Source organism: Guyanagaster necrorhizus, assembly GCF_019112545.1.
Source record: "Guyanagaster necrorhizus MCA 3950 unplaced genomic scaffold BT62scaffold_7, whole genome shotgun sequence".
NCBI classification, from domain to species: Eukaryota; Fungi; Basidiomycota; class Agaricomycetes; order Agaricales; family Physalacriaceae; genus Guyanagaster; species Guyanagaster necrorhizus.
The window spans coordinates 912,880-938,961 of NW_025064886.1; the positions used below are offsets into that span (position 1 = coordinate 912,880).

General features: G+C 47.6%; 13 protein-coding genes across 13 annotated transcripts; 7 read left to right on the top strand and 6 right to left on the bottom strand.

The window, feature by feature from the left end:
• Positions 1-19: 19 nt before the first annotated feature.
• Positions 20-1,321, top strand: BT62DRAFT_985903 (Sec20-domain-containing protein). The gene is made up of 5 exons (XM_043189972.1): positions 20-239; positions 289-380; positions 429-554; positions 605-714; positions 762-1,321. Exons 1-5 carry the CDS (start codon positions 51-53, stop codon positions 1,271-1,273), a joined length of 1,029 nt encoding a protein of 342 aa, XP_043042162.1. The 5' UTR covers positions 20-50; the 3' UTR covers positions 1,274-1,321.
• A 118-nt stretch (positions 1,322-1,439) lies between these two features.
• On the bottom strand, positions 1,440-3,343 carry BT62DRAFT_1074219 (uncharacterized protein). Its single transcript, XM_043178995.1, has 9 exons — positions 2,918-3,343; positions 2,793-2,857; positions 2,631-2,739; positions 2,448-2,580; positions 2,375-2,399; positions 2,064-2,327; positions 1,761-1,931; positions 1,645-1,703; positions 1,440-1,591 (listed from the first exon to the last, which is right to left on the bottom strand). The coding sequence occupies exons 1-9, from the start codon at positions 3,042-3,044 to the stop codon at positions 1,510-1,512; spliced, it is 1,035 nt and encodes a 344-aa protein (XP_043042163.1). The 5' UTR covers positions 3,045-3,343; the 3' UTR covers positions 1,440-1,509.
• A 126-nt stretch (positions 3,344-3,469) lies between these two features.
• Positions 3,470-6,083, top strand: BT62DRAFT_1074220 (uncharacterized protein). The gene is made up of 12 exons (XM_043178996.1): positions 3,470-3,830; positions 3,881-3,946; positions 3,992-4,017; positions 4,068-4,156; positions 4,208-4,240; positions 4,291-4,394; positions 4,446-4,564; positions 4,619-4,734; positions 4,784-5,325; positions 5,374-5,517; positions 5,581-5,840; positions 5,895-6,083. Exons 1-12 carry the CDS (start codon positions 3,522-3,524, stop codon positions 5,974-5,976), a joined length of 1,890 nt encoding a protein of 629 aa, XP_043042164.1. The 5' UTR covers positions 3,470-3,521; the 3' UTR covers positions 5,977-6,083.
• Positions 6,084-6,267: 184 nt separating this feature from the next.
• Positions 6,268-8,942, top strand: BT62DRAFT_720595 (FAD/NAD-P-binding domain-containing protein). Its single transcript, XM_043182008.1, has 7 exons — positions 6,268-7,014; positions 7,068-7,220; positions 7,269-7,964; positions 8,019-8,157; positions 8,213-8,348; positions 8,399-8,452; positions 8,507-8,942. The coding sequence occupies exons 1-7, from the start codon at positions 6,474-6,476 to the stop codon at positions 8,549-8,551; spliced, it is 1,764 nt and encodes a 587-aa protein (XP_043042165.1). The 5' UTR covers positions 6,268-6,473; the 3' UTR covers positions 8,552-8,942.
• On the bottom strand, positions 8,622-10,274 carry BT62DRAFT_720863 (uncharacterized protein). The gene is made up of 4 exons (XM_043182010.1): positions 10,207-10,274; positions 9,530-10,160; positions 8,993-9,478; positions 8,622-8,937 (listed from the first exon to the last, which is right to left on the bottom strand). The coding sequence occupies exons 2-3, from the start codon at positions 10,158-10,160 to the stop codon at positions 9,009-9,011; spliced, it is 1,101 nt and encodes a 366-aa protein (XP_043042166.1). The 5' UTR covers positions 10,207-10,274; the 3' UTR covers positions 8,622-8,937; positions 8,993-9,008.
• A 91-nt stretch (positions 10,275-10,365) lies between these two features.
• On the bottom strand, positions 10,366-11,350 carry BT62DRAFT_965169 (oligosaccharyl transferase delta subunit; the record flags this gene model as incomplete). The annotated part of the gene is made up of 4 exons (XM_043188758.1): positions 10,366-10,587; positions 10,638-10,919; positions 10,975-11,179; positions 11,232-11,350. 4 exons carry the CDS (start codon positions 11,348-11,350, stop codon positions 10,366-10,368), a joined length of 828 nt encoding a protein of 275 aa, XP_043042167.1.
• A 220-nt stretch (positions 11,351-11,570) lies between these two features.
• On the bottom strand, positions 11,571-13,060 carry BT62DRAFT_918235 (uncharacterized protein; the record flags this gene model as incomplete). The annotated part of the gene is made up of 10 exons (XM_043184078.1): positions 11,571-11,783; positions 11,839-11,904; positions 11,950-12,011; positions 12,392-12,404; positions 12,457-12,488; positions 12,521-12,549; positions 12,606-12,673; positions 12,717-12,773; positions 12,808-12,834; positions 13,052-13,060. The coding sequence occupies 10 exons, from the start codon at positions 13,058-13,060 to the stop codon at positions 11,571-11,573; spliced, it is 576 nt and encodes a 191-aa protein (XP_043042168.1).
• Positions 13,061-13,388: 328 nt separating this feature from the next.
• On the top strand, positions 13,389-13,731 carry BT62DRAFT_1003381 (uncharacterized protein; the record flags this gene model as incomplete). The annotated part of the gene is made up of 2 exons (XM_043176936.1): positions 13,389-13,493; positions 13,540-13,731. The coding sequence occupies 2 exons, from the start codon at positions 13,389-13,391 to the stop codon at positions 13,729-13,731; spliced, it is 297 nt and encodes a 98-aa protein (XP_043042169.1).
• A 410-nt stretch (positions 13,732-14,141) lies between these two features.
• On the bottom strand, positions 14,142-15,353 carry BT62DRAFT_720744 (uncharacterized protein). Its single transcript, XM_043182009.1, has 5 exons — positions 15,028-15,353; positions 14,880-14,979; positions 14,710-14,829; positions 14,277-14,660; positions 14,142-14,218 (listed from the first exon to the last, which is right to left on the bottom strand). Exons 1-4 carry the CDS (start codon positions 15,312-15,314, stop codon positions 14,283-14,285), a joined length of 885 nt encoding a protein of 294 aa, XP_043042170.1. The 5' UTR covers positions 15,315-15,353; the 3' UTR covers positions 14,142-14,218; positions 14,277-14,282.
• Positions 15,354-15,586: 233 nt separating this feature from the next.
• Positions 15,587-16,179, top strand: BT62DRAFT_979604 (histone 2A; the record flags this gene model as incomplete). Its single annotated transcript, XM_043189454.1, has 5 exons — positions 15,587-15,589; positions 15,646-15,772; positions 15,831-15,960; positions 16,011-16,097; positions 16,149-16,179. 5 exons carry the CDS (start codon positions 15,587-15,589, stop codon positions 16,177-16,179), a joined length of 378 nt encoding a protein of 125 aa, XP_043042171.1.
• Positions 16,180-16,345: 166 nt separating this feature from the next.
• Positions 16,346-18,478, top strand: BT62DRAFT_965176 (uncharacterized protein). The gene is made up of 4 exons (XM_043188759.1): positions 16,346-16,847; positions 16,899-17,064; positions 17,114-17,938; positions 17,999-18,478. The coding sequence occupies exons 1-4, from the start codon at positions 16,421-16,423 to the stop codon at positions 18,114-18,116; spliced, it is 1,536 nt and encodes a 511-aa protein (XP_043042172.1). The 5' UTR covers positions 16,346-16,420; the 3' UTR covers positions 18,117-18,478.
• A 395-nt stretch (positions 18,479-18,873) lies between these two features.
• BT62DRAFT_929765 (multidrug resistance protein 4) lies at positions 18,874-21,523 on the top strand. Its single transcript, XM_043185792.1, has 17 exons — positions 18,874-19,164; positions 19,217-19,268; positions 19,321-19,412; positions 19,476-19,520; positions 19,573-19,666; positions 19,729-19,920; positions 19,978-20,021; positions 20,074-20,261; positions 20,316-20,323; positions 20,379-20,411; positions 20,463-20,587; positions 20,651-20,742; positions 20,795-20,868; positions 20,926-20,941; positions 21,006-21,072; positions 21,122-21,215; positions 21,274-21,523. The coding sequence occupies exons 2-17, from the start codon at positions 19,259-19,261 to the stop codon at positions 21,360-21,362; spliced, it is 1,263 nt and encodes a 420-aa protein (XP_043042173.1). The 5' UTR covers positions 18,874-19,164; positions 19,217-19,258; the 3' UTR covers positions 21,363-21,523.
• BT62DRAFT_929766 (CPII coat sec24 protein) lies at positions 21,445-25,314 on the bottom strand. Its single transcript, XM_043185793.1, has 14 exons — positions 25,237-25,314; positions 25,157-25,188; positions 24,361-25,105; positions 23,978-24,311; positions 23,720-23,923; positions 23,561-23,665; positions 23,387-23,510; positions 23,182-23,337; positions 22,963-23,133; positions 22,614-22,909; positions 22,426-22,563; positions 22,181-22,375; positions 21,908-22,126; positions 21,445-21,859 (listed from the first exon to the last, which is right to left on the bottom strand). Exons 1-14 carry the CDS (start codon positions 25,281-25,283, stop codon positions 21,839-21,841), a joined length of 2,787 nt encoding a protein of 928 aa, XP_043042174.1. The 5' UTR covers positions 25,284-25,314; the 3' UTR covers positions 21,445-21,838.
• Positions 25,315-26,082: the final 768 nt, after the last annotated feature.

The following is a 26,082-nucleotide window of genomic DNA, read 5'->3' on the forward strand; positions in this document are numbered from 1 at the left end:
CAATTCAAATTCAAGTTGAAGCTGCCACGCGACACCCATGCGACCTTCTAATGCCTCCCATTCCCTCCACGTTCGACGAAGAAATCTCGCAGACGATTGCTTCTGTCGAGAGGCGTCAGAATGATATTTCGCAGTTCCAAATACCACGTTTATGTACATGCAAAGGACCCCTTCGTGTTCAGCAGAATCTGGCGGCAGAGTTGAGAGAGGACCTTGATGCCATCGCACGACAAGTGGAGGTGTGTCGTGTTCCTCTTCGCCGTAATTCTTCTTCTTAGGTCTCACAAGGGGTTAGATTTACTGGTAGGAGACCAGAGAGGAGAGAAGAATCGGAGAGAGTTGCAACAAATAGTGGATCGACTCAAGAGCGTGCATAGCAGGTAAAGTTTGCAGCATTGTATGTTGGCAAGCTCTGATAATATTCCTAGTCTTCGAAAGGATACCCGAGCAGCACTTCTGGAGTCCAAGCGCGCTATAGACGCTTTGAGCAGGTCGAGTCGAGAAGAACTACTGAAGTCGTCGGCTGTCACTGAGAAATCGAATGAGAAAGTAACGTGCGTGCATCCTTTTTGATTCTTCCATGTCTCTTGACGTTTTCTTGCAGGGAAGACGCATTAATGCAGGCAAATGACACTGTGACGGAGGCCTTCCGGCGGACGATTGGTCTCATGCAAGTGGAACTGGAGAGGTCGGTTGCATCGACTCAGCTGTTAGGTGGGTCTCTGTCTTCTAGCCTTGCTCTTGCTCATCGTGGTATTCAGATGCATCCTCGGCCTCCCTGCGCGCTACATCGTCTACTCATGACACCCTCACGAACATAATGGACACCTCAAAGCAACTTATCACCGCCCTGGAGAAGACAGACTGGATAGACCGAGTCTTAATCATATCCGGATTGGTTTTCTTCGCCCTTGTGGTCCTCCTCATTTTGAAACAGAGGTTGGTGGATCGGGGTATTCGAATAGCGTTCTGGTGGACGCGGTTTATCCCGGACTTTGGTAGTGATGAAGCCTTGGTGTCCATGGAAGAAGGGATCAAAGCAACGACATTGACTACGACGCTGGTGTCCGTTGCCGCGAGCTCTGTCTCTGCGGCAATATCTTCTCTTTCTGTGTCCTCTGTTGTTGAAGTGGCGATCTCAAACTCTCTGTGGGAGTCCAGCGCAACGGACCCTGCTACCGAAACAATAGCGTCTTTAACGAATGCAGTTATTCCTACAACAACCGATACTATTATGTCACCAGCTACAGAGGATTCACATGATGAGTTGTAGACCGCGGTATTATATAAATCTTTTGTTGAACGTTATCATACAAGCTGCACCCTTTATAAGAACGAAAAAGAAGTGACAGCCTCAACGTCACCATGGAAGCGTAAAACGTTGATGTTTATGGGACCACGTTACGTTACTTATATCACTGCTCGCCCGGGGTCTAATCCACTGATGATATCGTAATTCTAGTGGCTATAGTAGGAACATTTCGTGTCTAATATAAAGTAGAGGTGAGGTCAGTATCGTGACAGAAACATTGCATCAAATCGTGCCGGCTTGCGGTTGTGCGACTCAATCGTCTTCCAGCGCTTCTTGCGTCTGAATGATGATGTCAGTCGAAAACAATATACATGTGCAGAGGAGAGATTTACTCTAGAAACTCTTGCGGATGCACATCAGAACTGGCATCATCTTCATCGAGCTCGGAAATCTTCCGCTCGAATATCTTGGCCTCGAATCCCCCACTTCTGCCGATAATCATTCATACGTTCTTGATTCTGTATGTTCTTCCCCGTTCTATCGTCTTTCCCATTGGGCGTACATGGTCCCACATCTTGATCTTCAGTACAGATTCGGCCAGAGACGAGGACCACAATTCGGAGTGCATTGGAATGACCTGATCATTCTTCGTGTAGTCGGTAACATAGAGTTCGTACAGCTCATTTCCTCCGTTGTCAGATTTAGAAAGCACCCAGAAATTTGTTAACAAGATGTTTTGCAAAAAGCAAAATGGAAATAGATTACCTCGACTACACAATCAAAAGTATCCCTGGAATATTTTGTGATCTACATCGCCGATGAGCCTATGTACTCGTCGAGTAACGGAGATGTCAAGTCCGCGTGTCCCTTCATCAATTTGATGAATGGAGCCTAATTCGAAACGTTCCCGCCCCTTCTCGAGTATTGCGCCCCACCAAGTGAAGAGTTTGGAGCAATAATCGGTTTCTTGAGGCTGTGTATTGTGGAAAAGCGGGAATCGAACGCCAATGCCGTTTCGTGCGAGACATGCAGAGAGGGGAACGTCACCTCTGTTGTGAATTATCTCTTCCGTTTCCTACTTGTAGACTTCCCACTGAAGCTTATCATGATATCCTATGGCACAGGAATGGCCGTCGTGCCTCCCAATCTGCATTAAATTCAGTCGAGCATACTTGTACATGAAAAATTACATTACCTTGACGTCATGAAGAATGACGGGAAGCCAGCACTTGTATTCCTTCGTAAAACAAATGCATTTAAACCGCTCGGTGAACTGTCTTCAGAGGAGAAAAGACTTGGATCAAGGATCTTTATGGAGCAGGTCCAATCTGCAAACAGTGTCGGTATGGACAAAAAGGATCACAACGCAGAATATTACCACCGCAAGAGGTCAGGGATGGTTCCGATGCGGACTTGACTACACCTATGATATTCGTTTGCACGCTCGGGTACATCGTGTTTGCTTCCTTTACAGCCATATATTGGTTCTGAAGGGAGAATATCAGACAAGCCTGACACATATTGCACAGCTTTCACTTACACAGCCAAAGTCCAATCCAACGACCATAGCAAGAGGTGGTGAGATTGTGTCGGGCAATGACTCCCCTGGAGCAGCGAACATCTGCTCAGATGAACGATCTGGGTTTAGAGAAGGGAATACTTTACCTTTGGAATCAGTGGCACTGAAAGGAGCGACCACGCTTGGAAAAGCCACCTTGATATCTTCTAGTGGGGCGAGGCCGATGGTTCGTGAATTTAGGCTTCGAGGAGAAGTCCTTATGTGCGATGTCATGAGATACCGAGGCTGTTGTGTCGTTCAATCCAGAATTTCCATCACGGCGCTTTTGGGCTCTCAGGGCCTTCCTTTGTTTCTGTTCCTCGGTGGCTCTAACAACTGCATCGCATTTGGGCTTCTCTGCGAGAGCCAACGTGTCTGCGAATGCTTCCCATCTTTGGGTGGCACCGGGCAGGTCATGTGATGCTCCTGCTGTCCACAATTCTCGTATGCTCTCGGCCACCGGGAGGAATGATGGAATATCAATCTGCACTTATCTCAATCCCTTGAGTGCTGCATGGTGATTTTGAGGCGGGATCTAAGGTCGACAGGGGAGAAATGACGCACGCGTGATATTCTTGCGCGTCAAGATCACCTGACTACATTGTTCGGGCCGAGATTGCCGAGACAAACAGGGAGCGAACCTTGTCCAGCCAATGAGGGGTTGCTAGATTACCCTCCTTTCACTCCTTTCTTTCTAACCACAACCACGACATGCCTCATATCAGGAAAAAAGCCAAAACGAAGCCTACTGACGAAGACGAACAGCCCAAGCCATGCTACATTACACGGCTTCCCTTTGAGCTTATCGCTGAAGTGCTCTTGTATACCCAGTCACCCAAGGACGTTCTTGCACTGGCTCGATGCAACAAGTTCTTCTGCGCAACCCTCGTTAAGAAATCTTCGGACTACATCTGGAGATATACCAGAACCAACTGCAGGCCGGGGCCCCTCCCGGAGCCCTTGCAGATTTTCACAGAGGCATCGTATGCTGCGTTTGTGTTTGACGAAGGCAAATGTGAGGTGAGATACTTGTATCACCACTGGCTAGATATTTTATTATCCAAATGTAGGAATGTGGGAGGGAAACCAAGTTGATGTATGACTCGTTCGCTTTGAGGATTCGCACTTGCGGCCAGGTAAGGCTCTTTCGAGAAATATTCATATCCACTGATCCGCTTTAGACCCAATGCCGGAAGCAGTTTGCCAAGTAAAATTTCCTGCCGTTTCTAGGTCATTTACGCTGACTTGTATGCTTAGGACAAAACTTACTGCCCCACAAGCACAACCTGAATACCATCGAATCATCTCGGAATCTCTTCTAGTTCCTGAACACGCCAATTGTACTCGTACGCTTTCTTTAAACGATTTCTTTCTTTCCACGTACTTACATATATCAGATTCAGCTTCATATTTATATGACAATGCAGCGTGTATATCCTTTTCCTAGTTGGCTCTCATCTCTAAGCTCATACACACCCAGGGCCCAATCGTCAAAAACTCTATCGTACCAACGAGTGGACCGCCGCCGTGCAAGAATATCTTGATGCCTCTCACTCTCCCGAGGACCTGGATGCTGAAATGGAGGTCTGTTTTGATCCTATGCTATACTGTTGCCCCACTGAATGTTCATCATAGCGACGAGTGAAAATGGCGAAAAGGATATCGTTGATGATGCCCTCATTTTTGGAACTTTTTAAATGGAAGGAGAAGTATGATATAGCTCGTGCTACAAACAAAGCAGCCAACGAAGCGTTGTAAGTGTCATTCCCTCTTTCAACGCCATGGATGCCATTCTTAAACTTTCCCAGCGCTAAGATCCTGGCAGCGAAGGTTGGCTATGATTATTGGGACCTTATGCAAGCGCCCAGCTACGCTAGACGACACCGGGGTAAGAATATAACCCTAGAAAGAGTAACGGATTCTGGTGCGGTATTTCCTGACCTTCGTGAAACCCACTCTCATGTAGTTAACAGACTACAGGATGATCCACGAAGCTGTAGAAGCCGAAATTCTCAAAGCGTCCGAGGCACGAAAGCAGTCCAAACATGAAGCAGAATACAGGCAGTCAAGAGAGATCGTTGAGAAACATTACGAACGACTTCGATGCAAGAGGCTCGAGGTCCCTTTGCCGCCGCTAGCCAGTTTCCGCAAGATCCCTATCATTCATACTATTCAGACTACTCCCCCCTCGCCTGAATTTGACGTTGCTAAACAGCTGCAGACGCCACTTGTTGCAACACTTCTTAAGAGCGAGTTGTCAGCTTGGAGAAACCAAGCCAAGAACGCTTTAGCAGCTACTCTGGGTTTCGCAAATTGGAAGTCTGCAAGTAGCAAACGCTTGCATCCTGTGGATAGGATCAATGCCCACTTTCGATGCAAAAAGTGTGCTCATACGGAGAATAAGTATAAAGAAGACGGGTGTTTTGATTTCTTCGGTGCTTGCTCTCACCAATGCTCAAAGAAGTTTCGGGGGAAACGAGAATGGAATGTTACACGGTTCCTTAAAGATGACAAGGTCAGTGGTTTTCCAATCCCTATGACGTGAATTTTCATTTCCTTGCAGGCCTGTGCGGCCGTCTCGAAGCTGGCTGATCTTGGCTCAATCAACACCGAGTCACCGGAGTCTATCAATGCTTTTGAGGCGCTTGATGCGAGAGTTTTGTGCAATAGTTGCACTGCGGCTATCGTCTTGCAGTCTTCCGCCGTTGTGAGTGTTCCCCCTCGACACCGGAAAGCATAAAAATTGACATGGTGATTCCTTCGTTTACAGGCTGGCCATTCCCACCGTCATGAGGACATGCAAATGTCCCTTCTATTAACCCCGATCCTCGAAAAGCATCCGCTAACGAAGGGGCTTGCTTTAAGGCTTATGGGTCCGGAAGATCGTGCGAAGGTGTTGCGAGAGAATAAGATCTATGGATGTCGCCATTGTCTACAGGTGCGAACGACGTCGACAGAGAAGCCTATGCAGGAATCTGGACAAGAGTGCATCCTGACTTTCAATGGACTGCGGTCCCATTTAAAGGCCAAGTGAGTGCTAGTTATACTTTCAGAGCGATCAAAGTCAATGAATGCTTTGGATAGGCATAAAGTCGTGGACCTTCGTGACGAGGATTTTTATTGTTCCGGGCCTTTGACTTGGAAGGAAGCTGGCGCAGCAACCTGACTGGCGTCTATATGATTACTATCATGCTGAAGTTATGTATCTCAATGTATATCATCTTGATCCATGCGATCCTTTATACCAGAAAATGGTTCAGCCCATGATATTGGGATACGGTCAGTCGGACCAAGTCTGCCGCCCAACACCGTCCGACAAATCGTCTGGTCTGATGACCCCAATCTGCAGGTTATTTTTTGACATCGCAGTGCCACGACGACTAAGAAAAGCAACTTCCTTCCTACATAATAGATTATAATTTTTCACCGTATGATTTTTGACTATTCTCATAACATTCTTAAGGTCATGGCCACTTTCTATCTCTTGTTCATTTCCGTTTCCGGGTAAAGGATATCACTATTTGTTGCCGGGCACTCTCGCGCCTGTAAGCATTGTATCAGATGATGACGGAAACCACACGGTCTACTACCCATGAAAGATTCAGACTACTGGATGGGAATATAAGAATGCTTCGCAATCGCTGATGAATCGCATTGTCCGTCATGATCGATCTCAAGGATACCTCGTCTTACGCTTCCGATATCGCGTCTACCTGGGTAGATAACTTCGCCAAAGCTCTTGCTTCGGGTGAAACCCACAGTACACTATCGTGCATCCTCCCCGACGGCTGGCTTCGCGATATCCTTGTGTTCACTTGGGCGAACCGCTCCCTGCATGGACATGAGAAGATCTCGGCATATCTTAACAGCGATGGCAATAACAGAGTCGTTTTAGCACAGGTCTCTAATGTAGCCCTGGATACGAGAGAGTTCTTGACGCCAGAGTACGCGTCAGTGAGCGGGACGGTCATGTCAGGATTTACATTCAGCACCTCTGTGGGAACAGGACGTGGATATGTGCATCTCTTCCCTGACGCGCAAGGCGTGTGGAAGGCACTGTCCGTACTCATGATGCTTGATGAGCTCTACGGGCATCCCGAGGACGGTCCTGAGCTTGGAGTGTATGGGGAGCATACTTTAGCTTGGGAAGACGTTCACAAAGAACGTAAGGAAAGTATCGAGGCGGATCCTTACATCTTGATAAGTGCGCGTGTCTTCCATATTTTATGTATCGAAGTGTTGATGACATTTTCCCAGTTGGGGCTGGTCAGACAGGCTTGACACTCGCAGCCCGCTTCCGTCAAATGAATTTGCCTACCCTGGTTGTAGAATCTAACCCACATGTGGGCGATAACTGGAGAGCTCGATACCCGACTCTTACGCTACATACTCCTCGGTCTCATTTTCAGTGTGAGTAATGTGTGTGTGCTTTATTTAAATGACACTCATGGCGAATAGTCCTGTATCACCAATATCCGTCCAATTGGCCGATATACGCCTCGCGTGACAAGGTCGCAAATTGGCTGGAGCACTACGCTATCAACCAGGACATGCATGTGTGGACAGGCTCTCGACCTACTGGTATTCCCACCTATGACCTTGAAACGAAGAAATGGACCATCGTCATCGACCACGAGGGTACTACTACTATTCTTCATCCTACTCATATTGTCTGCGCGTCCGGAATTCTTGGTGCTCCAAGGATACCTGCCATCGAAGATAGGGATGTGTTTCTTGGAACCGTCCTTCATGCAGAGAAGTATGGTGGTGGGAAATCTTACAGCGGCAAACGAGTTATCGTCGTAGGCGCGGGAAATACTAGCGCTGATATATGTCAGGACCTTATCGTGCAGGGTGCCGAGTCCGTAACCATGGTTCAGCGCTCATCGACCTGTGTCGTCGCGAAGCATCCTGGTTTTACCAACGCCCTGCAGAGCTTGTGGCCTGAGGATGTCCCGTCTGAGATATCTGACTTCAAGTTCCTTTCCATACCTCTACCGTTGCGAATAAAGATAGCCAGTGCTCATGCTGAGGAGTTGGCGGAAGTTGAAAGCGAGATGCATGAAGGTCTAAGGAAGGCGGGTCTCGATGTTAACATGGGCAAGGATGGGTCGGGCCAGTTCCCAATGGTGTTCCAGAGATTGGGGGGCTATTGTGAGTCTTAATTCCGATACACAGAGGTCAAAGCTTTATGAGATGATTCTATAGGGATTGACGTCGGCTGCGCAGAGCTTATCATTTCAGGGAGAGTGAAAGTCAAACAAGGTGTCGAGGTTCAGCGATATCTGAGTGATGGCGTCGTTTTCACTGACGGTTCCAAGCTGGAAGCTGATGTTGTGATCTACGCGTGGGTTCCTTTCTTAAAGCCCTTCAAGATTGATAGTATCATTCATCATTCGCAGGACTGGCTATCATAACATCCGTGATACCGTTAAGGATGTGTTCGGCGAAGCTATCATGGAGCGTACAAGTCAAATTTGGGGCCTTGACGAGGAAGGCGAATTGAGAGGTTGTTTCAAACCTTCCGGTCATCCAGGCGTAAGGACATCTGCACATCATCGTTCTTCGCTGGTTTACGCTTCTCTCAGCTCTGGTTTGGCGGCGGTGATATAAGTCTATGTCGATGTTTCTCTAAACGCATGGTAAGACTTACTACTCTTCGATTTTAAATGCGTGCTTATCAATAACCATGTTAGGCCCTCGAAATGAAAGCTATTCAACTTGGCTTGGTGGATAAATAGAAGACCATACATCCAGAAGAGAAAGAGATGAAGAGGTTTGTGTCATGGACCCGATACTATTTTCTTGAGACCCATAGAGGAAACTGTCCAAACACCTGTTACTTCAAAACTGGCAAGGAAACATGGTGACAAGATTGAGTAATGGATATATAGAATGTTAGAGCGTCGATGGTGCTGGCGTAACCAGAAGACCGATGTTAAATACAGGGAAATACCACATTGAAGCCACAGTAATGACTGGTTCTCATAGTCGCCACCAACTGTCTAGGTCTCTTCTTCCGCTCTGGTCAGACCTGTATCGGATTTGAAGGCAAGGTAGACTTTGAGTTGTACCTTCAAGCGGGTGAAGGCCGCTTCGCGTAGTCTGTCCTTTAACACCTCGAAGGCTAGACTAAGGAAAGTTTGAGTATCGGCTCGATCAACGGAATCTCATCTACGCACGCCAGCCAGCATTTCATCAGAATAGGTGTGTATCCATGAAATAGTTATTCTTCGTCTTGACATGACCAATAGTGACGTGTAACCTCTTGGACCTTTTCAAACGAGGGCAGCTTCTCTGGATCAGTCCCTTTTGCCGTTCACCTTTTTGGAGAGTGGTCGGTTTCCACACTTTGATGATGACATGGACAATTCGGAGAGCAGGAAATCGACCATCGGTAAGAAGGGAATCGAGGGCTCTCCATGTATTCCCAGCATCCTGTGCAATGTAGATGGCTCCCTTGTTCATCCCTACGACGATCTTCAGGTACTCCAGAGACGACTCTTTCCCAGGCGGAACGAGTGATTTCATCCACCACTGTAATACAACTTCGAGAGGACTACGTAGGCAGGTAGCCCTGACGCGACCATGGATGTCGATACCGAGCCTCTTGACGTGGGAGACATCAAGAACCGGAGGCTCTTTTTTCCAAGCGTGTTTGACTGCAGCTAAGTACGGTATGGTTAGGAAAGAAGAGAGGAATAGAAGAGATGACTTACCCGATTGGCGAGCATGATCATGCATTACATTGAACTCCTGGAGCATACCAGTCGTAGAGGAGCGCTGAAGGAAGAGACCGACGAATGGAATATCACTATAGGTAACATCGTTCAAGGTGACTTTGCGCAGAGTCTCATCCGAACCCAAAGATCCGTTCAGAAATAAACGCCATATGTCTGGTGACTGGTTGGATCTGACCGTATGAAGAACAGACGCGTGTTTCACAACCGGCATCCTATGAGAATTCTTGACGGTAACTTGATGACAGTCGAGGTTCGTTAACTGTGGGAAAAGCCCGACGAACCTCGAAAAGCTCTGCTGATCATCGAACTTGGCGTTCGAAAAACGAATGGATTGGACCGGCCGCGAGTATAATGCGTTCAAGAGGTCCTCGCCGATGGTGTCCATGTGGATATCTTGGAATTCAAGACTTTCCAGCTGTGGCAGGCTCTGTATCACTTTGGGACCATATGGTTTACGCCCACATGCCGTCCTAAGAGCCAAGGCCGTTGTATCACTGGGAACATCTTCAGTAAGAAAGGCGGGCCATTTTTTGGGGGATGAAAGCTTGAGGGTAGAACTAAAATGTCGCCGAGGTATTTGTTGAAGGACTCGGACGCGGTTCAGCATCTAAGGAGAGTCAGTATACCGATTTCAAAGTACCTTCTTCACATACTGTACAACTGTCTCGCTATGATAAACCGCAATGGCACTGCATTGAAACCGTGGCAGTTGAAAGAAAAAAAAAAAAAAAGGCCGGTCTCTTTAATTCAGCGGCCCGGTACGGCCATAAATACCGAACTGTCCTCGATAAGTGCAGGTCATTCTATTAGTACTACTTTTGGGATCCCAATCTACGTTCAGAGATACTAGCTAGGGCATACTTTCCACTAAAAAGCATGACAACGCCCAGGATACCCCCGTACAATAAGACCTCTCCCAGTTTGAGATCCACCCAGTACCAGAGAAGTAAAACCTCGAAGGCACCAAGGGTTGCGGTGAAAGGAAGTATTTTGGCAGAGAATAGCCGAGGCACGCGAGGTGATATCTGTACCCACTATCTCTTTGTCAATAAACGGCGTTAAGCCAAGTTTCGAAAGCGCGCACCAATCCCAACAAAACAATCCAAGGAGAAAGGACAAGGCCGACAAAGAAAGCAGAAATGGGCCTGGGCGGCTGAGTTGGTTCAGGTCGGAATGTGTGTTCAATGAAAGGAAGAGGATGGAACGACGCCTCATCTGGGTGGGGCGTAACGGGATGAGACGGTGGAAGGAAAAGGTCGAACAAGCTAATTTTGAAGGGCGAGTAATTGGGTGTTCCAATGATTAACGAGACTTTCAAGGCCGCCTTTGACGTCGCTGGCAGGGACGGCGGCACTTTAGCCATGTTCTGATTCCACCACCGAGTTCAGAAGAACAATTGGGCAGGTATCAGCTGAACTCACCAGTTCGAATTTTGCTTTACCACCACTTGTCACCCGGATAGGCTGGATGCCCTCCTCCCCAGACTCCTCATCATAGAAACGAAGGAACGTCTGCTGCGGTTGTACGCCCTTTCCACTATCCGCATCGATGACTTGGAAAGTCAATTTTAGCATGTCCGTTGGTGAAAGAGTGACAGGTTCGGGTGTTTTGTGCACCAATGAGATGCTAGGCCGGCTTTCAGGTCGAATGAGCGCAAGGCAGGTAGATGGTTACATACGGCTCTGAACGCAGATGGGGACCGCCAGAAGAGGTAACAGAGAATCTGGGAGAGTGTAGAGTTAGTACAGACGCGTTCACCGCTGCTGCAAGCAGCAGCAAGGACGCAAAGGAAAACATGGTCATGGAGAAGGAGCAAGACTGAAATGATCAGTGCGACGTGTTCGTCCAAATGTGGTGACCGAGTTCCCAAAATAGACAGACTTACGGCAAAAATTTAGCGAGAAACCGTTAACCTTTACTGTAAATTTTTATGTATTCTGTACACCTGGAACCAGTGGAAAGCAATCGAAGGCATGGTAATTAAATAGCACAATAGATTTTACCGAAAGGATTGACATCACAGCTTCAAGCCCGACGCCCACATGTTCTCATCCTCATGATCATCGAAGGGCTGGTGTTTTCGGTTTGTTGAGTCAAGCCGGTTCATTTCTGTAGCACCCATCCCAGAGTAGATGCCTCGCTGGACATTCACGACTGGTATCTGATTTGGAACGCTGTTGTGGGATCTTTGTCGACCCTTGACCATTCGTATAATTACCGTCGACGTGACCTAGAACGACGCGACCCTAAGGACTCGGCAAAGGAGAATGATAGCGGCGACCTACATCAATAGGCTCTGACGTTAAAGTCTCCTTCAATTTTTTTCTTGGCATCAGTGTATCCATTAGGGTCTATGAATATCAGTCAAAAAATGTAAAAATAGAGTGAAGATATACATTTGTGTAGATACATCCACAAGGCATTGCAAACATGCCATAGAGGTTTGTCACCGGAGAACCTACAACCCTGGTAAGCCTTACAACCAAAGAAACAGATGGGGGCACTACTGAGGTAGCAGATCAAAACAGCCATCGGAAAGATACTCGAGAAGACTCCGGTTTGAATTGTGCCACGAATGAGCTGATTGATAATCGAAACCGTTGTCTTGAATCCTGTTCTAGATCTATAGAGCACGAACGACAGCATGCCTTACATCTTGTATTAGTAATAACATATATCGAAAGGCGGAGATGGTGAGCTCACTTGTCAGGAATAATCTATCACTGTTTGACCCACGAGCCATGTAATGACGATAGGTTTTAAAACAATCATTTTTAGCATCCTGACAGACATGTCTTCATGAGAACAATATCTGCGATAATTTCTTTACCCACTCACCAATAATCCAGGCCTAAATGTGACACGATCAACGTAGAAGATGCAAAAGCCATAACTGAACGCACCTTGACTCCCATCGTTATACCAAACCCAAAGACTGTAACAGCACATATCATTACGCCGACATACAATACAGCTTTTCCGTCAACCGATATAGACTAAAGAAATGATTAACTTGAGCAACATCGAAGATCAAAGATACACCGTGACGCACCGAAAGGCCATAAAGTTGTGAACGAGAGTCGTAGCAATAGTCTCACTTATGGGTGTAAAAGGATAAGGCTAACGTCAGCATATCTCAGGATAGAACGGTGGAGAAGCTCACTGAGGAGAATTTCGGGGTTGGTATAATTTCCAATGCTTCGTAGCCTTCTGCATTAGGCTAAGCGGTCAATCTCAAGGAGAACGTGACAAACCAGTAAAACCAAGCCATGTATATCTCCCTGCACAACATATTTAGAGCAAAGAAACTGCATCATTGTGGCGGCACATACGCTGCAGAGTGCACTGAATCGTTTAGGAACAACAAGAGCACTGTAGCCCTAGATTGGTATAGCACGGCTACGAGCTTCATCGTACTTGATCCACAATGGATCCTTGTGCTCTATACGTATGGGTCACCTCGCAACTGTCTTCCACAAGATATCGCCTTTAACTCACTTGATCCATAATACGTCGCGAACTGGAAAGTGACTATTCCGAAAAGATATGTATTGACTGGAGTCCAGTCAGCTCTTATTCATAGCTCGAGCAAAAAATCCTCACAAAAGATGCCAACCAACAATGTACCTGCGTCTTTGATTAGAACATACTGTAAAAAGGATACGAGAACAAAGACTAACCAAGCAATGTATCATACTCTCCCATCGCCTTGCGAAGCCAGCTGCTTGGATGAAACAAGAGGTCGAAGCGGTTCATTTATACTCCCTGTAAGGTCTACCCACGGCCCTTGTCAAATGGAGCACTAAATAGAAGGACCAATATTAATTTCAATATGATGGCGGCATGGAACTCGCAGCTTGCTGGAACGCTGGTATTCTTGCGGGCTCTTCTAGTGGTGGACCGACCCAATGATTCGTACGCAGAAACGACCTCTAGTGCAGTTCGGAGGGCACATCGCTACTAATGGCGTTCACGAATAGTTACAGCGCATCTTGCACAATGCGCACATAGGCATTTCGAAGCCATCGTGGTCATTAAGGGAAGGAAAGACCTGGGAAGCCACGGGTGGCAAGACTCATACGGATCTCACATCTAAGCGGTGTCACGACATTGGAAATATCACCTCGAATGAACTGATCAGCCGAAGTACACGGGATACGCGATTGATGGGAGGTTGAACCCCCTTACTGCTCGAGCTTTGACCCTCAATATTTCTTCATGGTCGCGTTGTCAAGGTCCATATCATTTCTGGAACGGTGGTTTCTGATTTCCCTCTAGTAGGGCTCGTACTCTCCCGGGCAGTTCTTGTTGATGAGAATATGACGTCAGCTCGCTGGAAAATCAGTTAACTGACATTGAAGAAATCTGGAGAAGGCGTCTGGAGAGGCCGGAACCTTCAGGGCACCGCATGAACGCCTTGAGCCTTCAAAGGCCTGAAAAAAATCCCAAGTCCGCTGGGCATTTAGTAATGGTGTTGACACGCTCTCGCTAGTATATCGTTGCATATCTCATTGTAGTGACGGTGACGACAACGGATGCACAGGTGACCGATTGGTCAACATTATGTAGGCCGGGCCACTCCGTTGCAAGTGCATACGGTTAAGCTCGTCGGAACGTCGAAAGGGCTAGCTCGTGACGGCCCTGCGGGTAATAACTATGACGGGCCTGCTGGACGGAGAAATATCAACATCAGCTCGGCAGAAAGCTCAATTCAATTGCTTACACACTCTTAAGCCACAGATTCTCGCTTGGACTGTTCCAGACGCTTCAAGAGCACACCTGTGCATATCTCGAGGGTCTGTGCCTCCTGGACTGTGGCACCAGCACTGCCAGCCCAGCGAATTTTAAGATTTTCATCGACAAGGTACACGTAGCCCACTCGATTATTCGTCATGCTTAGTGGATCTCGCTCGTACTCCATGTTTTGGCTCGACACGAGATACGTGGAGTGGAGCTCTGGAGGTATGACGGATCGTAGAGAGGTGGCGAACAGATTAACCAGCAACGATTTGAGGAGGTTTTCTTGTAGATTGATCTGGACAAATTGGTATAATGGGTTGGACAGATATCGATTGTTGGTTGATTCCGAAAAACCCTTGACATGGAACTGTGTATACATCAGGACCCAGGCGGTAAGAACATTCAATGCTACGCGCCTCGGATATTCGTGTAGTGATTATGGCGAGTACTGTTACTCGGCCAATACAGAGATTTGTCGTGTGCTGATTGAATCCTTTCAGGTTCTTCCCTTGGATGTCCGGGAAATAGAGGGCTTGCTGGACAATTGTCATGTAGTATTCAGATGAAAAACCAAGGTGGCACCAACGTCTTCGCGTATCAGACTCTTGGGAGCGAGCCAGGTCTTTCCTCCATGTCTTCTTGTTCGATTCAAATCGTGGAAATACCCTTTTGAAGCTTCTTTTACTCTACAGCGGCAGTAAGGACTAGACTCGAAAAAAGAAAACCGAACATACAAAAGTTCCCGCTCTGCCATGACTTTGTCGACATCCATATACCCCTTCAGCCTTTCCGTGGTACTCAGGCGCGAAGTCGTCGGTCGATGCCGCACTCCTAGAGGCCTGCTAAGATACGGTAGCGGTTCTTCGTCGTACGGTTCGTGGTAGATATCCTTCTTTTCCCCGACACCTTCGGTTAACGTAGATTTTGGTGCTTCATTCCAGAACACCCTAGTAGAATGAAAAGCACGGCAGCAAACATCACGACGTTGCCATTGACGAGCAACATGCAAAAAAGTCGCCATTGTCCGAAGGTCAGTCAAAGGTTGACATTTTTGGCCGTGACGGATGCACCCGGAATGCACGTGACTGAAGTAATGAATATAAGCACGCGTGCTAGTGTTTGCTGATTCGGTCTCTGTTGTTCTCTCACCACCATCTCAGTGTCACTTACATCTTGTGCATACTTTTTCTAAATATTTGACATGGTATGCTTCGAGTATTCTTGTTGGCTGTCAAGTGTTGATGGAATGCATTTTTCGTAGTCTGGCAAGGGTACGCAAACTTACTTCTTGCCATGGTGACAAGATTTCTGACGATGCCGCAGGAAAATCTGGGAAATCATCCGGTGGAAAGGCCAGTGGAGAAGGTGGCAAGTCGCAGTCGCGTTCCGCAAAGGCGGGCCTGCAGTTTCCCGTCGGTCGTGTTCACCGTCTTCTGAAGAAGGGCAACTATGCCCAGCGTGTTGGTGCTGGAGCACCAGGTGCATCTCTTGTCTCATCATCTCCAAATTCATTGCTCATCTCGAATACCTGTTTTAGTTTACCTCGCTGCCGTCTTGGAGTACCTTGCTGCCGAAATTCTCGAGTTGGCTGGTAATGCTGCCCGCGATAACAAAAAGCAGCGTATCGTTCCCCGTCACCTACAACTTGCTATTAGGAACGATGAAGAGTACGCCCTGTTCTACTCTTATTGCTTTTAGGAATCTGACATTTCACTAGACTAAACAAACTACTTGGTGACGTCGTAATCTCGCAGGGTGGTGTCGTACCCCATATCGAATCCCAACTTCTGCCAACCAAGTCTGGGTAAGCTCTCAAATTTTCTATGTGGGGCCTGTGTTGATCAGGTCTCTACAGCAAGGGGCGTAAAGAAGGCGAAGAAGTGTAATGGCTGTATAGTATCATTGGGTATATTATATTTTATGTCTTTTCTATTCTATCATGTAACATTGTACACTTCGTTTCTGTATGGAATTAGTATGGGCATTAGTTTAACCGCAGTCTCCGCCAACAACTGAATGCCGTCGTGTCTTATTTGTTATTCACTCTTTAGGAAGACAGCGGTTATCGGGTGCATTTTCGCCGCCTACTCTATTCCTGTTTCTTTCTTCATCTCCTTCATTCCCTCCATGCGGTGGTTGGCGCCTCCAGATCGTAGAGAACTCACGCTCATCATCTTTTGCCTGACGATATTCACTTTCGCTTACAATTTCACGAACTCTACTCGATTTCTTGGTATTGACGCAGCTGCGACAAAGAGCGTGCTCAGCTTTGGCAGTCTCGGCCTTGGCGCCTCAAATATCATTGGCAGCGACGGAAGGAAGCTTGCTAGATGGCGAGATGCTGTTGAAAACTCGATATTTGGCGACTGGGGCTGGGATTCTGGACATATTGCTGGAGACGGCCTGGAGAGGAGTCAGGCCCTCGGCGTTGAGCCGCACCACGTAATGTGGATGTCGGGCAAAGAGGTGCCCAAGGTCAATGGCATAGCAATGCAGCCATTCGTGTCGTGGGGAAGAGATGTACCAACGGTGAAGGTTCTGCAACATACCCCAGGTGCGTGTCCCTACTGTACATTCTCTGGTCGTTGCTGACGTTCACTTGTAGGGCATTCTGTCCTTGATAACGTCATCTTATACAAGGGCAACGTGTACCTTGTAACCGATGACCCAGGCGGCCTCCCATCTCTCGGCTCCATCGTATCACCGCCCAATTTCTGGTCGAAGATCTCCACCGCTGAGGCGATTGAGGAATTTGGTACTTATGGCGGTCGGTGAGTGCTACTTTCATAGCCAAATATGATATAGATTCTCATTGAGTAGTCTGGGAGGTGTATCATTTATATCTACCGACCCCTCTCCTGCCAATTCTACCTTATACGAGCTGTGGCGGACATATAGTGCCTTGGACCCGTCTATTGACGCGGAGGGAAGGACTATCCTCCCACAGCCTTACCGAATCTTCATGCCTTTCTTCCACCCTTTTACGGACCCAGACCCGCCTTATGAGAATCCCATGCTGCCCCGTCCTCGAACCGACACTGGTTTCCATCCATTCCTCATTAAGGCCGCCTTCCCCCACATGGCGGTTATGTTTGACCAAGATTGGATGGACTACCACTTTATGGAGGTCCCGTACGTCGTTGAGCGAATGGTGATTGTAGACCGAAACTCGGGCAATGTTTTACCAGAGGTCGTGTCACCATATTGGTTGGAGCCCGTCCGGAAACAGCTGGCGACATACTTGAACTTGGAGAACGAAAAGTCGAAGAAAAAGGTCATCACATACGTCCACAGACAGAATCAGTATCCCCAGTATGACTGGGAGCCACCCGCTCCAAAGCTGGGAGCCGAAGACCATGAACTACTGGTGAAGAAGCTAGAAAAAATGGCGTATTCCTATGGTCATGAATTCAACGTGGTTTCAGCGCTAGATTTTGAGACGTCGTGGCATGATAGGATATCTGCGATTATGCGATCTACGGTGCTTCTGGGTGCGCACGGGAGTGATCTTATGGATGGGATGTTCATGCGACGAACACCGCAGACAACGATGGTAGAGTTTTTCCCGCCGGATAGGTTTGTAAGGGATAGAGAGACCATGGTGCACGGTTTAGGGATGCACTACGTTGCCTGGTGCAATGACCAGTAAGTAAATCATTCCTGTCGCGATTTGTCTTCCGGGCTAATGTTTATTTTCCCTTCTAGAAAATATACGTCGGACAACCTACCACCCATTTCAAAGCCCGAGAATGATGAGGCGACGATGACGGTGAATGCTGACCTTGTTGCTCAGACTGTCCGTGACATTCTTTCTCGTTCGTGAGACCTTATCGCATAGCAATCACATCAAGAATCTTGCATATTTATTGATATACTTCGGGGGTCATGTCCTAATCGCGTATTTTACCGGATCCTTACAGCACTAGACCTAGACTTTTCTCTACAACATACGTAAGTACATACCTGTACGCTTATGACTCTCGACGCTTTTTTTGCACGATCCCCTTCTTCATGCGACCGCCTGGGTCTGGGTTGTTGTGCCGTATTTCTTACCATAACTTATATACTGAAGACATGGGTGAGATATCAAACTTCAAATATGTCTGCAAACATGTGTTACATAGTGTTGCCATAATTTTCTCTCCATACCTCTTGTATCCTTTGAAGTTATATTTTAAAATTTAGAGGGCTGAATTAGTAAGAATCAGCTCCTACTTCATCTCGGTGTATGACTTGGCTTCATAACGAATATCCGTTCCCTTGTTCCTGATAATTCAGTTTCTTATGCGTCATAGATACATACCAGATGATGGACCGGACTTGGCGGAACTGCGTAAATATGCTTGCCCCGGCCGCTGGATTAGATCTCCTGGGACTGCGAAGTAGGTATCTTAGCCTACCTGGGGATATAGAGGCCTCAGCTGAGGATAACTCGGAGTGTCGAATCGGTGTCGAAGCTTTTTTTGCACTTGATATGCCGACGCCTCGATCAAACACGCGGGCCGCCAACCTTCATGTTGACAGTGGATCTAACGTCAAGATGCGTATGGCGTCGGTTTGCTTCTATAAAAGGATGCGATGAGAGTTTTAGCACCGTTCAGGTCCCCCCTTTTCCTTCCCTTGCTTCTGAATAAATATTCTTCACCATGGCCGCCGAAGCTGAAGACAGACCTGGGGTGCCCTCTGCCCATTCCTCGATCACTCTCCCACCCGATGCAAAGCCGAATAACATTTCGCTAGGTCATGGAGAATCTGCCATTCCCACTGACACAAAGGAGGAAGAGATTGAGCGGCATGAGGACAGCTGGGAGGACGATCCCAGAAATCCTCGGAATTGGGCTCTGAGGAAGAAATGGATCACAGTATCAATCGTGCGTTCCCCCTTCGTTGTTTTTCTGACTTTGAGTAAATTGCATGGGTCAGGTTTCTCTCTATACATTTCTCTCGCCACTCGCTAGTTCCATGATGGCGCCAGGTGAGTATAACATGTCCACTCTACCGACACACTTCTTCACGATGCCATCTAGGTCTACCGCTTCTAGCAGTGCGATATCAGATCACCAATGAGACCGTCATCCCTCTGACACTCAGCATCTTCCTGATCGCCTTCGCCCTTGGGGTGAGAAAACATTCTGACATCTCGAATCAGATGTACATCAGTTAACACGTTTCGTATCTCCAGCCTTTAATTCTAGCCCCATTGTCAGAGATGTACGGTCGTACATGGGTAAGTACCCCCAACACATCGTGTCCGATGTCTGCTGATCATTGTATGTCAGGTACTGCACACTGGAAACTTGCTTTCCCTGGCTTTTAATATGGGGTGCGCGTATGCGCCTAACGCGGAGGTTTTGATTGGGTTCCGGTTCCTCTGTTAGTATTGTGCTTTTCTTCTCTTCTTGATAGTCTGATTGGTTCTGGCATAACGGAGTTAGCTGGGCTATCGGGATCTGCACCTATAGCGTGTGGCGGAGGAACCATTGGAGATCTCTTCTCAGAGCGTGACCGTGCTTCTGCCATGGCTCTTTACAGTCTTGGCCCGCTCCTTGGCCCTGCAATTGGCCCCGTCGCCGGCGGTTTCATCGCTAATTCGATAGGTACCAAATATGTCTTTGTGATCATCTCAGGTACTATGCCATCCTGTATTTCTTCCTTATCCTGTTTGATTTCGAGGCTCTTTCTAGGATTATGTCTGTTGTCCGCCGTACTTGCGTTGCCGCTGCTGGAGGTTTGTTGGACTGGGCTTTTTCTAGCCTCCCCGTATGCTGATTCAGAGGAAGGAAACCTACTCGCCGGTAATCCGAAAGCGTCTTACTAAACGCCCGGGCGACCCCGAGAAGGCAGCGCATTTCCACCTTCCCACTGCACAAACGAGCAAATTGGAGTATCTGTGGGTCAATATTTCGAGGCCCATCATTTTACTCTTTCGGAGTTTTATCTGCTTCATTCTGAGTCTGTACATGGCGTTGTAAGTTCTTCCTTTGTCACACCCTCTTCGTTCTCTAATATTAATTTTTGATAGCATGTATGGTTAGTGTCTAATCTCCAAAACTCCTGTGACTAGATCTCAGCACACAACACGCAGGAATCTACTACCTGATGTTTACGACATTCCCGAGTCAATACTCCCACATGTTCTGAAGCTAAAAATACTGACACTTCTGTCTAGTGGTTTTTAATGACATATACGGCTTCAACACCGGTGTCGGAGGACTTGTATACCTTGGAATAGGCTTCGGTTTTTTTGCTGCTTCAGCATTCGGTGCTAAAACTGCTGATCAGATCTACCACTACGTGAGTCCGTAGCTATAATACGTTGGGGAAGGTATCTATCTTATTCTTCTTCTGTCCGCCTAGTTAGCAAAGAGGAACAACGACGGCGTCGGTAAACCTGAAATGCGTATTCCTGCTTTGTTCTTTGGATCCTTTTTTGTGCCTATTGGGTTATTGTAAGTCAATGAATTGTGCATCGCATTGCACCTATATGAATGTCTTCATCAGCTGGTATGGATGGTCTGCCCAGGCCCATGTTCACTGGATTATGCCGATCGTTGGTTCTGGTATTTTCGGATTTGGTACACGGTTCATCGTTAACGTGAACCTTTTCCCATTCTTATTGTTTTGCGCTGTAGGTGCGATGACAACATTGTCAGTGCCGATCCTTCCTCTGGTACCCTTAAGTTTGTCAAAGATAATTCTGTGCTCTTTATAGCATTCCCATACAACTATATCTTGTTGATACGTTCAAGTATGCCGCTAGCGCACTTGCTGCTGCATCGGTAGTTTTCATTCTCTCAAGGCGGAATACGTCGCTGACGTGATGAGCAGGTCTTCCGTTCTTTACTGGGTTTCGCATTCCCTTTGTTCGGTGGACAGATGTTTAACGTCCTCGGACTTGGAGGCGGAAACTCATTATTGGCTGGCAAGTCTTGAGCCTTATCTATCATATGGAATTATTCTCATGTGTACCTTTTGTGTAGGCTTAAGCATCCTCCTAGGCATTCCATTCCCTGTATGGATCTACTACAGGGGAGAAGCCGTTCGGCTGAATAGTGACTTAAGTCGCTGAGGTTGGTTCATCATAACGTTTACAGTCCTCTGGGTGGATTTTCGGGTCAGGTTTAGATATTACAGGCTATGTGAAAAGTACGCCAGTCAAGTTTGATTGCATTCAGTTACGTAAAAATCACTGTCTATAACTATCAACGAGGATCATTTGGTCTACGAGAAGGGCTGTGTTGATATCGGAAATTTTGTTTCTCTCGTTAAATCTAACAAGAACTGACTGACCTCTTTTCCATTGAGAACGCATAGCTATCAGGACGACAGTGCGGAAAAGAGATTCTGTAGTATAATAATGTCACCATCGTGGGACCTCCAACTAGACTGTTGAATATTTGAATAGTTTGCCAGTTACGTCTGACCTGTTTAAACTTCCGAGGCCTCATTGTGGCGACATGATGAACACAGGAACAAAACAAAGGAATAATATGCACATCCTATATACGTCTGTAGAAAGGCGAACTCTATCCCGCCTTCGAGCTCTTAATAACTGTTACCATTAACCTGGAATCATGGTCAGCAACAACTCGACAATCAAAAAATCTCACGCACCTTTTCCTTTAACGATCCGATGAACTGGTGATAGCTAGGCAGAACATCCAGCCTATCTTGGATGAAAGCACTTAATGCCCACAGCCTCAACGGCGGTTCCCCATCCTCTTTCACGACATACAGATGTGGGTAATACACCCCGCGTCGCATCTCACGCGTCTTTTGTATGATGGCATTCACCCGTTGCGAAAATGGGTTTTCAAGGATCGGGAGCGTGTACTAGGACCAAATTTTAGGAGATAGAGTAATGAAAGCACAAAATGCGTGGCCCACCTTTCCGCCTCGTAACACCTCATAATTGGGGAGGTCGAATACATCCATGACCAACTGAGGCACGGCGTCCCGTCCGATCCACAAGAAGATGGTCTGCCCATCTTCAATAAGGAATAGACCGTGTCGTTCCAGTCTCTCAGACGTTAGTGGCAGGACTGGCGGTAGTATAATGCCTTCGGGTCCAACAGTGCCGGCCTGAGATTGCGTAAGTGACACCTTTATCAAATGACTTGGCAGGCGCATACCTCGGGAGGCATGTTGTGCAACGAATAGAAAGCAGGATAGATGTAGGGAATGAGAACTTGCGAAGGCAGGGACGTCAACATGGCTTGAGAATAAGCTCGAATGTCAGGCGGAATCTGCGCGCTTTGACGTATACCAACCTAATGTTATATCGTGTTAGGTCATTCTTCTGCAAGAGTCCTACACTCACATTCTTCAACAATCCAAGGATGAGTACAGGCAACATCTTCATATTTTCAGAGATCGCCAGCTGTGCACTAGCACCTGCACCACCAGCAGTCATGCTGCTTTTGTAGGCGATCAATATCTCCACGAGTCGCTGATACAGGTAATCCCGTGCGTCTTCCAGTTTGTGTGTCAAAGATCGTTCCACCGCTTTGTTTGCAAACAACGTAGCAAGAGCAATCTGATCCACGGATGCAAATACTTCAGAGAGGCTAGTGGTAGTAGGTAATGCAGTAGTTATAACACGGATCCGGCGTTCACCTAGGCAGGTAGATTAAATATTGACTGAGCCCCCAAAAAGCTAGGGAACCAACCATAACATGTAGTATGCAGTACAGCGGTTTGCAATACGACGAAAGGAGAAGTGACCGTTTCCTCGATCTGAATCTCGATGGCATACGACTGGTCTTGGGGAACAGCAGGCATAGCTAGAAGATCCGTCGACCTCACAAAGAAATTGCCGTGGAAGGAAGCCATCCGAATACCTATGCGACGTCAGATTTCGTTATATGGCATAGTTGCGATAAAATCACCTCTTGAAGCTCGTACACGCATCACAGCCTCCAACATAATTGGCATGGCTAGAACACCGCCAAACTCGTGAGCAAACTTGAGTGCATCCTCCGAGCGACCAGCATTAAAGGCAGGGTAGTAGTACGTCTGACCGGAGGTGTAGTGAGGGAGGCAAGCTAAAGGGGTATGAGAACCTTGGTTGGCTGACATGTCTTAATCACTGACCCAAAGTCGCAACATCTTGATACGAAGTACTGAACAGGAACATGTCGATCGAAACCTGGGCCCGCGAGCATTCGATGGCAAACATCTTGTAGAATGTCGAGGCGGCTTGCAAAAGTCCAGACTCCTGTCGGAAGTTATGATACCAGAGAAAACACAAGGCAAAGGGCGACGTACTTTAGCTGTACCAAGTATTTTGGGGTCTTCACGATTCTTCAGGGCGCCAGGACCCACGCTGGGGAGACTTGCCGAAAGGACCATTATTTTACCACCGATGGGCGCCTATGAGTCAGTATCGCGTTAGCCTTCAGCCAATAATTTTCGGTCAAGTCTTACCATCAACTTGAAACCAGCTTGTAAGGCTGGTCCCATTGCACTCCCGATTATACTGTTGTCTTGGAACATATCGTTGATTCTACCGAGAAGAGCTTCCAAAGACGCTCGTGCCTCGGCAAGGTTCACAAGAAGATCAGTAGGTTTGGGCAAGAAGACATCGTCAGTGTCGGATACGACGAGCATGGAAGACTCCGTAGAGCCGGGCTAGAGAACAATAAGGGACAGGCTAGAATAACAGAATAGCAGATCATGACGCACAGGGATGGAGAAGAAGTAGAGTGACACATCGTAACATATGATGGCCACTTTCGTCCGCCCATTTTCGTCCGGGATGCGATCAAGGTTTTCAAGAATGGTGCGAGTTGCAGTGGCCACCATGCCGGATTGGACCGATGCATGGCTGACATCGATAAGGAATATGTACACGGCCGGTTGGGGAGGTCGGACCATATATTCCGTGGGGGCAACGAACTCTACAACACCATGGTTGAGTTCGGCGCGGGCCCATCGATCACCTGGTTGGTTTCTAGCTTGATCCCAGTCGAACATTTGGGGCACCTCGTTCGACATATTACACATGCAGCATCGCCACCTAACGAGATATTTAGCATAGACCAGAAAGTCGATGGCACACAACACACCGATTCCCCCCGTCAATGAATTGAACATAAGGATTAATATACGTCCTGCATCTCCGACACCGAGCAATGACTGTATCTGTTACCACCGGGACGGGTTCTTCACCTTCATTGAGGGTCCGATAAGGCGTGATGACCAAAGCGAGAGGAATCTTGGATTTACTGAGGACTGAAGAAGTCGTGGGGATCACATTTAAGGTAGATCGTTGGTAGGATGGGTCAGCGTTGGCCGCTGGTGACGGAGAAATAGATGCATTAGACGGTAGTCGGATCTCAGGAGGAGGAAGGAGCAGCTCTCGAGGATCTGGTGGTGATGTTAGAAGATTGGTGGTGTATAGCTGGAACGGTTTTTGCCCGCCCATTCCCATCTGACTGAACTGATCCGCAAGGGCACCCATGCCAGGCGGCACGAAGGTCTGTTGCGGCTGATGTTGATCTGGGGCATTTATGTACTCTGGCCTGCTGTCATAGTATGGTTGCCCAGGACCTTGAGGCTGCACCCCCGCACCCGCCAAGCCTGGAGTGAAGAATTGGCCACCAACAGGTGCTTGTTGTGCTGCAGCACCATATCCACCATCGCCTAACGCGTCTGGAGCACCAGTAGTACCGAAATAAGCTTGAGTCTGACCAGCAGCATACTGCCGTCGTTTCGAGCTGTGGCCTGCAACAGGCGCGACTGCTGGGGCCTGGTCGACCATTAGAGCAGGATCAACTGGAGGATCCCATTGTGTGTGGCCCGTCGACGCTTCTGTACTTGGGTGTTAATGTACATGCCTGGATAAAAAAACTAAGTCCATACCAACGAACAGGTATCGCTGGTTCGACGCGTCCCTAAAATCCGTCAAAATACAAGTATCACTCGGAATGAATACCGCTCACCATTCAGCAGTCCAGCCTGCCGGCAACTGTTGAGTAGGCGACGCCATAGTGTTGATAGTAGGTGGAGGACAAACTTTCTTCAAGTTTGTACGTGTTTCTGACGTGGCGCCCTTGCCTCTGCCAAACATCGTCACGATCGACTCTCATTACTGCAACCGCCGTCGTTATCTTTCTAGTTCTGCATGATTCTGGTATGGACGGTACTCGAATACTCAAAGATAACTCATTGGTAGAAGTCTCCTGAAGTGATGAGATCACCGGCACGCTGTGAAACGAATTTTCATTGTCGCCTGGAGCAATATTGGTCCCCAGGGAATAAAAACTATATGAAAATTCCATCCATCATGGCGGGGGGAATCGAGAAGGTTAAATTTGCTTCGGCGATTGGTGTGGTATACGAGATTGCATGCAGATAAGGGTAATGTTTGCGTAGGCGGACAGCCTCTGAAGCTCAAGAATATCGTAACCGCCCGTTAGGAGCGGTATCTAACTGTTTCAGTCAGGTTCAGCATGCAAACACAGCACAATTACAATATCTCCGTTTATTTATACTATGTGGATATACGTCTTCCCCATGGAATTACGGCGTGGTCTCGTTTTGCTCCACGTTACAGCTTTCCGGGGATTATCTTCTGCTGGCGAGGACATCCCAACAGCCCTTGTAATCTAGAATCTGCCTGATTATATTCTATCTGTTTTCTGCAGGCCTAGTTGCAAGATAACCCACTGGCCCACATCACTCATGTCGCCACAGCAAGAGCCGTCTCCGCACAGCTCATTTTAACTCAGACGAAGTTGCCGTGCTCAACGCAGGGGAGACCTTCAAGTGGACTGCTCTGCACACGT

Bases quoted from the DNA above. Each gene is read 5' to 3' on its own strand.
- BT62DRAFT_985903 (XM_043189972.1), top strand. From the start codon at position 51: ATGCCTCCCATTCCCTCCACGTTCGACGAAGAAATCTCGCAGACGATT. The intron at 381-428 runs GTAAAGTTTGCA...TAATATTCCTAG, and splicing joins CTCAAGAGCGTGCATAGCAG to TCTTCGAAAGGATACCCGAG. The intron at 715-761 runs GTGGGTCTCTGT...CGTGGTATTCAG, and splicing joins TGCATCGACTCAGCTGTTAG to ATGCATCCTCGGCCTCCCTG.
- BT62DRAFT_1074219 (XM_043178995.1), bottom strand. From the start codon at position 3,044: ATGACATCGCACATAAGGACTTCTCCTCGAAGCCTAAATTCACGAACC. The intron at 2,858-2,917 runs GTAAAGTATTCC...TCGCTGCTCCAG, and splicing joins CAGTGCCACTGATTCCAAAG to GGGAGTCATTGCCCGACACA. The intron at 2,740-2,792 runs GTAAGTGAAAGC...TTCTCCCTTCAG, and splicing joins TTGGATTGGACTTTGGCTGT to AACCAATATATGGCTGTAAA.
- BT62DRAFT_1074220 (XM_043178996.1), top strand. From the start codon at position 3,522: ATGCCTCATATCAGGAAAAAAGCCAAAACGAAGCCTACTGACGAAGAC. The intron at 4,018-4,067 runs GTAAAATTTCCT...TTGTATGCTTAG, and splicing joins TGCCGGAAGCAGTTTGCCAA to GACAAAACTTACTGCCCCAC. The intron at 4,241-4,290 runs GTATATCCTTTT...ATACACACCCAG, and splicing joins TTTATATGACAATGCAGCGT to GGCCCAATCGTCAAAAACTC.
- BT62DRAFT_720595 (XM_043182008.1), top strand. From the start codon at position 6,474: ATGATCGATCTCAAGGATACCTCGTCTTACGCTTCCGATATCGCGTCT. The intron at 8,349-8,398 runs GTAAGGACATCT...CGCTTCTCTCAG, and splicing joins AACCTTCCGGTCATCCAGGC to CTCTGGTTTGGCGGCGGTGA. The intron at 8,453-8,506 runs GTAAGACTTACT...TAACCATGTTAG, and splicing joins GATGTTTCTCTAAACGCATG to GCCCTCGAAATGAAAGCTAT.
- BT62DRAFT_720863 (XM_043182010.1), bottom strand. From the start codon at position 10,160: ATGCTGAACCGCGTCCGAGTCCTTCAACAAATACCTCGGCGACATTTT. The intron at 9,479-9,529 runs GTAAGTCATCTC...TACCGTACTTAG, and splicing joins TGATCATGCTCGCCAATCGG to CTGCAGTCAAACACGCTTGG.
- BT62DRAFT_720744 (XM_043182009.1), bottom strand. From the start codon at position 15,314: ATGGCGACTTTTTTGCATGTTGCTCGTCAATGGCAACGTCGTGATGTT. The intron at 14,830-14,879 runs GTTGGTGCCACC...ACAATTGTCCAG, and splicing joins AGAGTCTGATACGCGAAGAC to CAAGCCCTCTATTTCCCGGA. The intron at 14,661-14,709 runs GCGCGTAGCATT...ATGTATACACAG, and splicing joins TCACTACACGAATATCCGAG to TTCCATGTCAAGGGTTTTTC.
- BT62DRAFT_965176 (XM_043188759.1), top strand. From the start codon at position 16,421: ATGCGGTGGTTGGCGCCTCCAGATCGTAGAGAACTCACGCTCATCATC. The intron at 16,848-16,898 runs GTGCGTGTCCCT...GTTCACTTGTAG, and splicing joins GGTTCTGCAACATACCCCAG to GGCATTCTGTCCTTGATAAC. The intron at 17,065-17,113 runs GTGAGTGCTACT...CTCATTGAGTAG, and splicing joins TTTGGTACTTATGGCGGTCG to TCTGGGAGGTGTATCATTTA.
- BT62DRAFT_929765 (XM_043185792.1), top strand. The intron at 19,667-19,728 runs GTTAGTATTGTG...TAACGGAGTTAG, and splicing joins GATTGGGTTCCGGTTCCTCT to CTGGGCTATCGGGATCTGCA. The intron at 20,022-20,073 runs GTTTGTTGGACT...ATTCAGAGGAAG, and splicing joins TTGCGTTGCCGCTGCTGGAG to GAAACCTACTCGCCGGTAAT.
- BT62DRAFT_929766 (XM_043185793.1), bottom strand. From the start codon at position 25,283: ATGGCGTCGCCTACTCAACAGTTGCCGGCAGGCTGGACTGCTGAATG. The intron at 25,106-25,156 runs GTATGGACTTAG...ACCCAAGTACAG, and splicing joins CCAGCGATACCTGTTCGTTG to AAGCGTCGACGGGCCACACA. The intron at 23,666-23,719 runs GTAAGACTTGAC...ACTGACTCATAG, and splicing joins AAGCTGGTTTCAAGTTGATG to GCGCCCATCGGTGGTAAAAT.